At 46.7% G+C, this 12231-nt stretch overlaps 1 protein-coding gene across 2 annotated transcripts in view; it reads left to right on the forward strand.

The window, feature by feature from the left end:
• Window positions 1-12231, forward strand: part of Fbxl2 (F-box and leucine-rich repeat protein 2) — a 73185-nt gene that overhangs the window by 57281 nt on the left and 3673 nt on the right. For both annotated transcript variants that reach the window (XR_001175528.1, XM_013028475.1), the window contains exons 6-13: window positions 2388-2456; window positions 2557-2652; window positions 2871-2997; window positions 3119-3193; window positions 4024-4154; window positions 6548-6608; window positions 7002-7046; window positions 7502-7558. Coding sequence is in view for 1 of the 2 variants with exons in the window: in XM_013028475.1 (XP_012883929.1) it covers window positions 2388-2456; window positions 2557-2652; window positions 2871-2997; window positions 3119-3193; window positions 4024-4154; window positions 6548-6608; window positions 7002-7046; window positions 7502-7558 (661 nt within the window). In the remaining variant the exon portion in view is untranslated. The remainder of the gene's footprint in view (window positions 1-2387; window positions 2457-2556; window positions 2653-2870; window positions 2998-3118; window positions 3194-4023; window positions 4155-6547; window positions 6609-7001; window positions 7047-7501; window positions 7559-12231) is intronic.

Raw genomic sequence — 12231 nt, forward strand, 5'->3', positions numbered from 1 at the left:
ACAAATAAGGTATTGATTCTTATACAACTTACAAGATTCCTGTAACCAAAATATTCAGCAGCGTCATCCCCTAGAATGGGGTTTCAGTTGTTTACTCTGGAATTCTCTGATGATACGAAAATCTCCGCTGTCCCTGCCTTGCTGTCACAGAGAGCCTTAGACTGCGTGCATATCACTAACCCAGGAAAAAACCTTCAAGTAGGATTTCTCCTAAGTGTGTATTTAACTAAGTTAAATGATCGTAAGCAAGGAGCTCATCACTGTGCATACTCACTATCTGTTCGTGGATGTTTGCATGCTTTCCAGTTTTGGGCTGTCACACACGCACAAAATGAGTGGCTATGAATGGGTACTAGCCTGTGTGTGAATCATTCTTCATTTCTTCTCATGAATCCCTAGCAGTGTAATGTCTAGACCATTTGGAAGGTATAGGTTTAATGTTTAGTTTTGTGCTACTATTAGGACTTGAACTCAGAGTCTGGGCACTGTCCCTTAGCTTTTTTGCTCAAGGTTGGTGGCGCTCTACTGCTTGAGCAATAACTTCATTTCTGGCTTTTTGGTGGTTAATTGGAAGTAAGAGTCTCATGGATTTCTTGATTCAGGCTGGCTTTAAACCTTGATCTTTAGTTCTCAGCCTTATGAGTAGGCTTTTCTCCCCCCTTGAGACAGGTTCTTTGTATCTCAAGCTGGCCTTAAAGTATGATCCTCCTGCCTCAGCCTCCAAGTCCTGGAATTACAGATGTATGCTGCCATGCTTTTCTTTTTGAAGTAACTGTTTTCTGAAGAGACCATACATTTTAAATTTCTACCAGTATTATGTGATAGTTTTGATTCTGGCTCATTCTGACCATCTCTCGAATGTTCAGTCCTTTAAGGTTCAATTAATTCTGATTGTGTACAATGGAACACACTGTGACTTTAACTTGCAGCTCTCTAGTGATTAATCTGTTGAGACTTTTTCTATATAGTCTTCAGATCACTTGCCTCCTCTCCTCTCCTCTCCTCCCCTCCCTTCCCCTTCCCTCTTCTCTCCTTCTCCTCCCCTCCCCTTCTCTTCCTTCCCCACCCTTCTCCTCACCTCCCTTCTTCTCCCCCTCTCACTCCCTCTCTTTCTTTTCTTCTTTCTCTACTTCCCCTCCTTCCTTCCTTTTCATCTCTATTTTCTCTTCTCTTCTCTTTTCTTTATTTTTTCTTTTCTTTTTTTTCACGGGGCTTGAACTCAGGGCCTGGGCACTGTCTCTGAGATCTTTTTGCTTAAAGCTAATGTTCCACTTGTAGTTTTCTTGTGGTTAATTGGAAATAAGAGTGTCATAGACACAATCTTCAGTAGCCCAGTCCATTTGCCCATTTTCTTTTTCCTTCCTTCCCTCCTCCCCCCCCCCCCCGCCGTCTCTGTGTCTCTGTCTTTCAGTCTTTCTTTCTGCCAGTCTTTCACTCAAGGCTAGCACTTTACCATTTGAGCCACAGTTCCACTTCTGGCTTTTTCTGTACTGAGGAATCAAACCCAGGGCTTCATGCATGCTAGGCAAGCACTCCTACCACTAAGCCACATTCCCAGCCCCATTTTCTAATTACATTCTTTTCATTGACTTTTGAGAGTTTTTGTTTTAGTACGTTCTACATACAAGTCCTTTGCCAGACAGGTCCTTCACAAATACTTTCTCCAGTCCATGGCTCATCATTCACGCTCAATCACCTGTTAGATAAGAAGTTTTTGGTTTTTTTTTTTTAAATGAATTTCAGTGCAGTTTGTCACTTTTTAAAAAATCTCATGGAGCATGTTTTGGTGTCAGGACTGAATCCTGACATTGTTGAAGCTGCATTTCAGGATGATGCAGGTGACCTGAGCTGGCTTTGTTGAACATGTTAAACGTTAAGTAAACCATCATCAGGGATAGTTAGTTTTCTGCTTCTGGCTTGGCACCATCCACAGATCACTGAGAAATTTGCCCCTTATCACTTGCTAGGAAATGGAGTTCTTGATATTAAAACTCCTGAGCCTTCTCAGTGACCAGTGGTGGTTTCTCCAGACAGGCCCTAAAGTAACCAAGTGACAACATGGTATAATTCCCGCTTTGTTTCAAATCCATTTTCTGTAAGAAGGAGCAGGGAGCCAAGCCTCCAATCCCTCATGACTGACTGAGCAAGGGGTGGCTAACAGAGGGCTAGTGGCGAGTCTGCAGTTTTACTTTCCAGATTAGATACATTACCCCCTCTAGAGCTTCATAAAAACTACAGGTCACCAGGCCCCACTCTGCATCAATGTGCACCCAGTAGAACTGAGTTGTGAGCACATCAAGTAAAGTTTGAGAAACTCTGGTTACGTGTGCCCTCTAATGGCTGCCTAACAGATTGCAGGCTGTTTTAAGACATTTTCTTGTTTTTAGGACCTTTGCCCAGAACTGCCGAAACATTGAACATTTAAACCTCAACGGGTGCACGAAAATCACGGACAGGTAAGTAATTAGGATCACTGTGGGGACTTGGTGGCCACGGGGAGAGCAAGAGGAGAGAAACATGGTTGAAAATGTCTTTAGTGTGTCTGCTTTGTTTCAGCACATGTTACAGCCTTAGCAGATTCTGTTCTAAGCTGAAACATCTGGATCTGACCTCCTGCGTATCCATTACAAACAGCTCCTTAAAGGGCATCAGGTAAGAGTGCCTGTTGTCTACAACCAGCAAAATACTCAACGCATAGGATATTCTGTGTGTCTGAAGCTTTCCTGATGGTCCTATTGGAACAAGAAATAGGCAGCCAGGATAGGTCCTGGGTTGTCTCCCTCCCTTTATCGCTTGTTAACTTCAAAGCTGGTAATAAGCTGTCTGCAGGAGAGGCTGGACAGAGCTGTTTTTGTTCCTTGCTCTCTCAGCGAGGGCTGCCGAAACCTGGAGTACCTGAACCTCTCTTGGTGCGATCAGATCACGAAGGATGGCATCGAGACATTGGTGCGAGGGTGCCGCGGCCTGAAAGCCCTGCTCCTAAGGGGCTGCACACAGGTAGAGGGTCCATGCGGCCGGCCGGCCGAGGGGTGTGTTTCTTGCCTGCCGCCTTTTCTTGGTTCCTGGCTTGTTCTCTCACCTGGATCGCATCCCTTTTTTGTTTTCTCTGTACACTCAGTTAGAAGATGAAGCTCTGAAGCACATTCAAAACTACTGCCATGAGCTTGTGAGCCTGAACTTGCAGTCCTGCTCAGTAAGTAGCAGCTTCCTGCCCACTAGCTGTTTTTAACTTATAAGTTGATGTCTTTAATTTCTCATTGGGTAAAAAAGAAATAACAAATTTTGAAAATGACTTGAAAAACCAAAGGCACTAGCATATAGGCAAAGTCGCATTCTCAGCAGGACTCATGTTGCTGGGTTTTCAAGGGAACAGATCTTGAGGAAAATTCTTACATTTGGCTTTCAGTGAGTGAACTCCTGATAGTGGCAGATAAAACAAATGATGTGGTTAAATCTCCACTTCATGGGCCTGGACCCTTGAATTACATGTAGGATAGCACTGGCAGATGGCTATAGTGCACTTCAGATATGCATGTTTATTCCTACATGAATTAGTATATTTCAGTGAGGATGGCATTTTGAGTCTTCATGGCTGAATTACAATTTAAAGGATTTTATCAGTTCCGTGATACATTAGATTTTCCTATTCTCTGAATCATTGAGAAAGTATTATAAACACATCTATGATGTTATGATGAATGTCTAAGACAGCCAAATGTGGAAGACAGTCAAATATTAATGTCAACTAACTAGGAAATATCATGAGCTTTGCTTGATTTATTTTTTTAATGGCTGCAGGTGGGGAGTGGAATTTTCACAGGTAGTGCTAGAACATTTGAAAGCAGTGTAGAGATAATGCAAGTACCTGCCTGCCCTCTGCTTCTCCTGTTTTGTTGAAGTTATTAGGCTAAAGCGCTGGGAGCCAGCCACCCAGCTCAGTGCACCGCAGTGGACCCTGTTTCTCTGCTGCTCCTGCTTCAGTGCTGGTGTCCCTCACTTTCCTTCCTGTGCTGCTCTTCCCAGCGCGTCACGGACGAAGGTGTGGTGCAGATATGCAGGGGCTGCCGCCAGCTGCAGGCCCTCTGCCTCTCGGGCTGCAGCAGCCTCACCGATGCATCTCTCACAGCCCTGGGGTTGAACTGCCCAAGACTGCAGTGAGTATGCCACCATGCTTTTTGTCCTGGGGCCCAGAGCCTGTCTGGGCTGACTGAGAGAGCTTCTTGTAGGAAGTGGAACACTGGCCAGCAAGTGGAAGGTGGGGTGTGGAGGCAGTACTTGCATTGTCAGGTCTTGAGGGTGAACAGTGAGGAACACCTTCAACCAGGGGCATTCAGGACAGGCGGCAATGTGTAGTAAGGATGAATCTCAAGCGTCATTTCCTGATGGAATCATGCATTTGTCTCTGATCTGCCTCACTGTGCACATCAGAGACATCTGGTGGCCTTGTCCAGATGGCCAAGGATCCCTCTGCACCTGCTTGCCAGTGCACGGAATGAGGGAGACCCCCAGTCACTCCTCAGTTACCGCTGTCCTCCACAGGGCGAAGCTTACGCTAATAAGCACCCACTGGTTTCTGATTCTTGTGAATATTAAAAGTTTCATGATAGTAATGAAATTAAAAGCATGCAGAGCTACCTTTGAATCTTCATGGCTCTGTGCAGGTGCTGCTGTGAGCGTAGAGGAGAAACAGGTTCAGAGGGAAGTTACACCATTTGTTCTGGGCCTCATGATGAATAAGGGAAAAATTGAACTTCCAGAAGTTGGTTTTAGAACTCTTATACAAGAGACAGAAAAAAAAAATACTTGTTTAAAAAAGTATACAGCAATGAGACAGATGCATTTTCATGCTTCTATCACTTGTTTTTCTTTTGGCAGTCCTGGGGTGTGAACTCAAGGCTCTGTGCTTGCTAGCCTATGCCACTGCTTGAGCCATACCTCAGACGCCTTTGCTTTTGGTGGTTTTCCAAGAGAATCCTGCCTTTTGCCAAGGCCGGCCTGGACTGCCGTCCTCCTTCCCATGCCTCTCTTGATGGGATGACAGGTGTGCACCACCATGCCCGGCTTTTCACTTCCTTCCCTCCCTCCATCCCTCCCTCCATTCCTTTCTTCCTTTCTCTCTTTCTCTTCTTGCTTCCCTCTTTCTTCTTGCTCTCCTTTCCTTTCTCCCTTCTCTCTCCTTTCCCCTCTCCAAATTTTGGACTTACAAGTGCTCTAACATTGAGCTATGTTCCTGACCACTCTGGCCAATATTATTGCTTGAGATCAGGTGTGGTGAACTTTTTTGCCAGGATTGGCCTCAATCTCAGTCTCCCAAGTAGCTAGGATTACAGGCATGAGCCACCATGCCTGGCATGTCACTTAGCTTTTGAGAATCATGTATTCTGTTCTTGCCCATTTTCTTACTGTTGAGTTAGAGAAGGTCTGGCTAATTTTGACATTTCTGCTTAGTAGAATTTTCTGGGTGGTTAAAACTTATCAGAAGCCAGGTGCTGGTGGCTCACACCTGTAATCCTAGCTACTTAGGAGGTTGAGATCTGAGGATCGAGGTTCAAAGCCAGCCCAGGCAGGAACGTCTGTGAGACTCTTTATCTTCAATTAACCATCAGAAAACTGGAAGTGGTGCTGTGGCTCAAGTGATAGAGCACTTGTCTTGAGCTGAAGAGCTGAGGGACCTCACCCAGGCTCAGAGTTCAGGCCCCACACTGACAACAAAACAAAACAACAAAAACAAACTTAATCAGGCTGGGAGTTGCTCAGTGGTTGAAAAGTGTGCATTTTGCACCCATGAGGCCCTCAATTTAATCCCAGAAACCTCTCCCGACCCAAAACCAAAAACACCCCAACTCTCTGGGTGCTCATGGCTCATACCCATAATCCTAGATACTCTGGAAGCTGAGACCTGAAGGATGGCAATGTGAAGTCAGAAAGGTCTGTGAAGTTCCAGCTCCAGTTAACCAGCAAAAACAGATTAGAGGTGTGGTTCAAGAAGTAGAGTGCTAGCCAAGCAAGAAAGCCACACAAGTGGGTACAACGCCTTGAGTCCAAACTCCAGTACTGCCAACAAAATAAAGCTCCAACTCACTAGCGAACAGGTTAGAGTTCCTTCTGTGAGGGTCAGTTTCATTTAGAAGTGTCATTCATGTATTTATCCCTACTAAGTATAGGCAATTGAGAATGGACTCATTTTTCATTGTCTTAAATAGGAATTCGGGTAACTGGAGCTCTCAATATACTGTGGATCCAGGGCTGGGGGTGGAGCTCAGTGGTAAGGGCTTCCCTAACATGGCGCTACTTAGTAAATAAACAGAAATAGTACCTGCAGAGGATCCCAGGTTTACTGTTGACAGTTGGGAGACCTCAGGACCTTGGTCACAGCCCCCTAAGTCTCAGGACCCTATCTGTTCTGTAGGTCAGTGTGAGCATCTGCCCCTCTTGGGGCTACTGTTATGAGTTCCAGAGCCGTGTGAACTCATGATTCTGCAGTGTGCAGTGTGTGTGTCTGTGTTAACCACGTGGTACTTTTTTCTCCCTGCATGCCCCTCCCCAGAATTTTGGAGGCCGCCCGATGCTCCCATTTGACTGACGCAGGCTTTACACTTTTAGCTCGGGTAAGGCATAGATTTTTTTAAAAAGCAAACTGTAAGTCACCTCCCTAACTTAAGGTCACTTGGCATGGTTTTGGGGGGGTACAAAAAAACTGGCTTCAAGAAAGACAAGCACAAAAGCAGAGTAGAACAGTGAGAGTATGTTTGGTATTTTTTTCCAGTTAGCCAGAAGTGTAGGGAGCTCCTGTGGAGACCTGACTGTCATTTGGTCAGGTGGAATCCAGTTGGAGCACAGCCTGCCAGGCATTTTCCTCTGTGGACGGCACCTCAGCCTCCCTCAGCTGCCGCGAGGCTCTGCCTGCTGCCCCAGCCTGGAATAGCTTCTGCGGCTAGGGAAGGCAGGGAAACTCAGCACCCTGAGGGCCCCAAAGACAGCAGTATCTCACACTCTTTCAGAATTGCCACGAGCTAGAGAAGATGGACCTTGAAGAATGCATCCTGGTGAGTGGAATCCAGCAGCCCAGCCGGAGTGGGCGGGTGGGTGGGTGACTGCCGCCTGCCACCCTGCCTTTATGCCCAGTGTAGTGGGGGCGGGGCCAGGGCAGTGGGATGTGCAAACACTGGGCTATTCCAATTCCTCACAGAACTTGAGAAAAGTAAGTTTGTATGACCAGAGCCGGTGGGACTCAAGAGGCGAGTCCTGGGGAATCCTCCATCCACTTGCTCGTCGTGTCCTGCCTCTAGGGCCCCTTGGGCCCAGAGGCAAGACCAGAGAATAGTCCTGCCTCCTGAGGAGCGGGAGGTGAGATGGGGGTGCAGAGAGCACTCGCAGCTGGATATCTGCGACACTTTTGCCTCTTTATGTTCCCTGACCCCCATCTCCTGGTGCGGAGGAGAAAGCAGGGTTAGGGGTTCAGTTCTGAAAGACTCCACACTGACGTAGTCTTTCTCCCCAGATAACGGACAGCACGCTCATTCAGCTTTCCATTCACTGTCCCAAGCTGCAAGCCTTGGTAAGTCTGAGCTCCTTGGGACACACCTCATGTCCACCCTGTCTAGCTTCTTAAAACTGCCAGCTCTGCTACTTTCAAAACCTTGGTGGGCTGTGGGGGGAGGAGGGTATCCGAATGTTCCTCTTCTCATTGTATGAGGTGAACCTAATAGGCACTGTGCGCCGATCCCTTCCGGCAAGTTCATATTCCTCTCGTCAGGCAGTTAGGGAGTTTACGTGTTAGAATCCAAGACCGAAGACTGGCCTGTGAGCACGTCTTGTGCTCAGGTGTTTGAGGGCAAGGAGGAATGGACCTGGACAGTTGCCGCAGCACCGCCGGGAGCAGCCTATGTGTGGGAAGCAATTCCATGCCATCCTGCCACAGCCCTGTGACATGGGCACTGTTTGCAGCCTCATGAGTGAAGAAATTCAGGCTCAAAGTAGTTAGCTGCTCAGAGTCCAGATTTCTGGCCTATCTTCCAGCTGTATGATGCTCCACAGTAGCTCAAGCCAGCTTTCTCCTCTGTCTTTGAAACTTGCTCTCAGAGACTAGGATTCTGTAACATTAATGCCTCACTTAGTCTTTTTTTGAATAGTACTGGGATTTGAACTCAGGGCCTTGTTCTTTACTACTTGAACTATGCCTTCCTTTCTTCTTTTTGTTTTCAGGGTCTCATTTTTGTCCAGGATTGACTTTGGGCCATGATTCTTCTACCTGTGCCTGTAGCATAGCTTGGATTATAGAAGGGTCTGGTCACACCCAGCTTCTGTTTGTTGAGATGGGAAGTTAACTGTTTCCCCATCACTTTTCCTTCTTTGTGCATCCCCTCTTTTCCATCAGGCTCAATGCGGCTAGGCTCTGCATAGATCTGAGACCATTTCAGTTTTGGGTCAGAATGCATACTTCATCCAGGGTCTCTGAGTAAATTGTTTCCGTCTATGTGTTGCACAGAATTGTGTAGTTCTAATGATATTTTTGTCCCAGTTGGTTTGGATCTGGTTTCGGGATTGGTTGAACTGAAACTCACCTTTAGTCTCTCAGAGATGGAGGTTTGGGAGTCCTGTGCTTTACTTCCAGCTCTAACCTCCTACCACTTCTCCACCATGGCCTTTCTCTATTCCATCCAGAGACTGCCTGGGCTCAGCACCTCCACAAGATCTCCTCACAGCAGGCATCTCAACTACTTCCTTCCTTCCTTCTTCCTCATGAGCTAGGGCCCACCTTCTTCTGTCAGAGTGTGCAGACAGACCCAGGAGACTGAAAATCCTTCCCCTTTTGTCCCCTATTTTTATATAAACTACTTTGAGAAACAGGACTTAAGAGTAAAAAATAGGTCATAATAGAAACCATAAATCCCCTAGGTGTGGTAGTGCACACCTGTAATCCTAGCACCGGGGTGGTAGAGGCAGGGTAGAGAGTTTCAGCCCCACCTGAAATACAGTGAGGCATTGTCTTAAAGCAATAAGCTGAGTGCTGGTGGCACATGCCTGTTATCCTAGCTACCAGAAGTCAGAAGTCAGGAAGATTTCCAGATATAAACATAAGGCCCCATCTGTAGTGGCATTCACCTGTCATCCTATCTGTGTGGGAAATGTAAATAAGTGGAACATAGTCCAGGTTGGCTTGGGCCTACAGGCAGGACTCTTTATTTGAAAAGCAAGGTAAAAAGGGTTAGTGGCATGGCTGATAGAGTGCCTGCCTAGCAAATGCAGGGACCTACGTTCTACTCCTGCTACCACCAAAAAGCAAAACAAGCAAAAAAAAAAAAATATCTAGAAATCTAAGATACAAACTCTAAATAAAACCCACAAAGAGGTAGGCACCAATGGCTCATGCCTGTGATCCTATCTACTCAGGAGGCTGAGATCTGAGGACTGTTTGAAGCCAGACTGGGCAGAAAAGTCCCTGTGAGACTCCTCTCCAATTAACCACTCAAAAACCGAAAGTGGAGCTGTAGCTCCAGGTGGTAGAACCTTGAGACAAAACTGCTCAGGAACCAACCCTCAGGCTCTGAGTTCAAGCCCCATGACTAACCCCCCCCAAAAAAAAAAACCACAAAGAACAGCAGAAAAGTGAGATGACATTCCAGAGGAAGTCTTCTCTTTGTGATTCTCAGAGAGAAATGCTGTGAACTGCATCACCTCTGTCTCGCTAACTCCCAGTACTCAGTGAGGTCGGCGTGTGACAGGCACTTGCTCAGGCACTTGAGAATAAGAAGATAACTGGCCAGGGGAGGCCCCCTTCGTTTGGCTCAAACTCCCAGCATCCCGTTGAAGACGCTGCGAGGAACACCCCCTGCCCTGATGCAGGAAGTGTGGGTTTTGTTGAGAATGTGGGTCTCACAGTGCCCACCTGCAGCCAGCTCATTTTCACGAATTGAGGGTGGCAGCCAGCGTGGCCTTTGGCCTCTGAGTGTGCCTTAGAACCCATCGTTTCCTCTGCAAACCCCGTGCTCAGCAGGTGACCCCAAAGGAACAGTGCAGAGAGAGCTGAGGGTGACAGGCCCCGATGGCAGAGCCCGGGGCAGACTCCAGCCCAGTCTGGGGAGAAGAAGAGACAGTGCTGTTGGTGGAAACTGGCTTGAATGTTAAAATATGCCTTCATCTTTTACTAAAGATCTGCAAGCAGGAAGAAGTGAAGGGAAAAGGATGACCGCCAGCCTGAAGCTAGGTGACTATTGAAGCCCAGGTCTAAAGGCTTCCATTTCCCCAGGTTCTGCTTTTCCTAAGCAGGCCATTGTGTGCACACTGACCCAGGAATCGCTGGGATTCCCACACAAATGCGAAATCCACAGGACTGTTGCTTGTTTCGGAAGTGAAATACATATTTGCAACAAGGAGAGTCCCAAATTTAGAAGAATGCCAAAGAGTGGAAGTGGAAGATGTGGAGTCATGGGATTTGAGATTTTAGCTTGTAGAATATGTAATGACAGGTTCTGTTAACTATAGAGGGGCTGATTTCCTTTTTGATAACACAGCTACTAAAACCATTTGCTTTGCAACTCACTGCTCCAAGAAGCTACCCAGGCAGTATTTTAGTTTTTATAATAAAAGAGAACCAGGTGCTAGTGGCTCACATCTATAGTCTAGCTACTCAGTGGGCTGAGATCTGAGGATTGCAGTTCAAAAGCAGCTCAGGATGGAAAAGGCCAGGAGACTTATTTCCAATTGACCACCAAAAGGCCAAGAGTGGAGCTGTGACTCAAGTGGTAGAGTACTAACTTTGAGCAGAAAGATGCTCAGGAGCTGGGCACTGATGGCTCATGCCTGTAATCCTAGCTACTCAGAAGGCTGAGATTTGAGGATTTCTGGTCAAAGGCAACCCAGGCAGGAAAGTCCATGAGACTCTTATCTCTAATTAATCACCAAAAAGCTGGAAGTAGGGGCTGGGAAGTTGGCTCAGTGGTAGAGCACTTGCCTCGCATGCCAGCTTTTTTCTTACGTGGTGCTGAGGAATCGAACCCAGGGCCTCAGGCATGCAAGGCAAGCGCTCTACCACTGAGCCACCTTCCCAGCCCCAATCCTGGCACTCTTAAGTTACTAAAAAGACAAGAGCACAGGACCCATAGTTCAAGCCCCAATACTGGGAAAAAAAACTTTCTGCCCCACACAGGGAGCCCATATGCACTCTACCAGCCAGGCCAGCCCAGCTGCAGCAGTGGAAGAGGCCCCTGGCTGTTTCCGTGTTGGACTGGATGCATAATAATCTGCCACTGAGTCGTTCTGGTGTTTGCTCCTTATATACACTGGCCTGTGTTGCTCTTAATCTTGAATCCTCTGATACTAGATCTACCTTTTTATGCTCTCTGGATGGCTTTTTTTTGGTTGTTGGGCTTGAACGCAGAGCCAGTGGGCTCTGTCCTTGAGCTAGAGCTCTACCACTTGAACTGCAACACAGTTTCCCGTTTTTGAGTGGTTAAGTTGCGATGAAAGTCTCACAAGGACTTTTCTGCCTGGGCTAGCTTTGAACTATGATCCTCAGATCTCAGCCTCCTGAGTAGTTAGGATTACAAATGTGAGCCACAGACGCCCGGCTGGCATATTTTTTTCAAGTTGTGTTTTTATATAGTGTCGTGTATGTTTTGCTCTACTTAATGGTGCTAGGCTTGAACCAGGGTCTTGTGCATCCTCGGCAAGTGCTCTGTTGTTACCCAGTAAGCTGTGTTGCACTCCTAGCTTTGGGCTTTTTAAAAAAACCTTTTTTTGGTCTTCTGAGTATGCTGGGATTACAGTAGTGCATACCATGCTGGGCTAGTAACCTTTTCAATTATATCTTGACAATTTCATGTTGAATGTAACATTGATAGTGGGATTAGTGTTCATCACCTTACAGTTTTTCTCTGTTCTCCCTTCCTGGTCTTTTAGATTAGCTGAACTTTTTTTTTTGTTGTTTTTTAAATATTCTATTGACTTTTTTAGTCTCATCCCTGTTCACTGATTTTAGTGGTTACACACTGATCTTGGATCATGGCAGTCCTCTCCTGTTCTCCAAGGCTGCTTTCCTCAGTGGGACTGCAGTTCCCTAGGCATAAGAGTTCATAAGATCCCATCTCAGCAAAAAAGCTAGGCGTGGCAGTATACACCTGTCAACTACTTGCCAGGCCTAAGCAGGAAGACTGTGGTCTAGGCTGTCCTGAGCAACAAAAATGTAGGATCTTCCCTGAAAAGCTAAAAAGTGTTCAGGGTGTGGTACAA

This window comes from Dipodomys ordii, unplaced genomic scaffold, assembly GCF_000151885.1.
Source record: "Dipodomys ordii isolate 6190 unplaced genomic scaffold, Dord_2.0 Scaffold110, whole genome shotgun sequence".
Lineage (NCBI taxonomy): Eukaryota > Metazoa > Chordata > Mammalia > Rodentia > Heteromyidae > Dipodomys > Dipodomys ordii.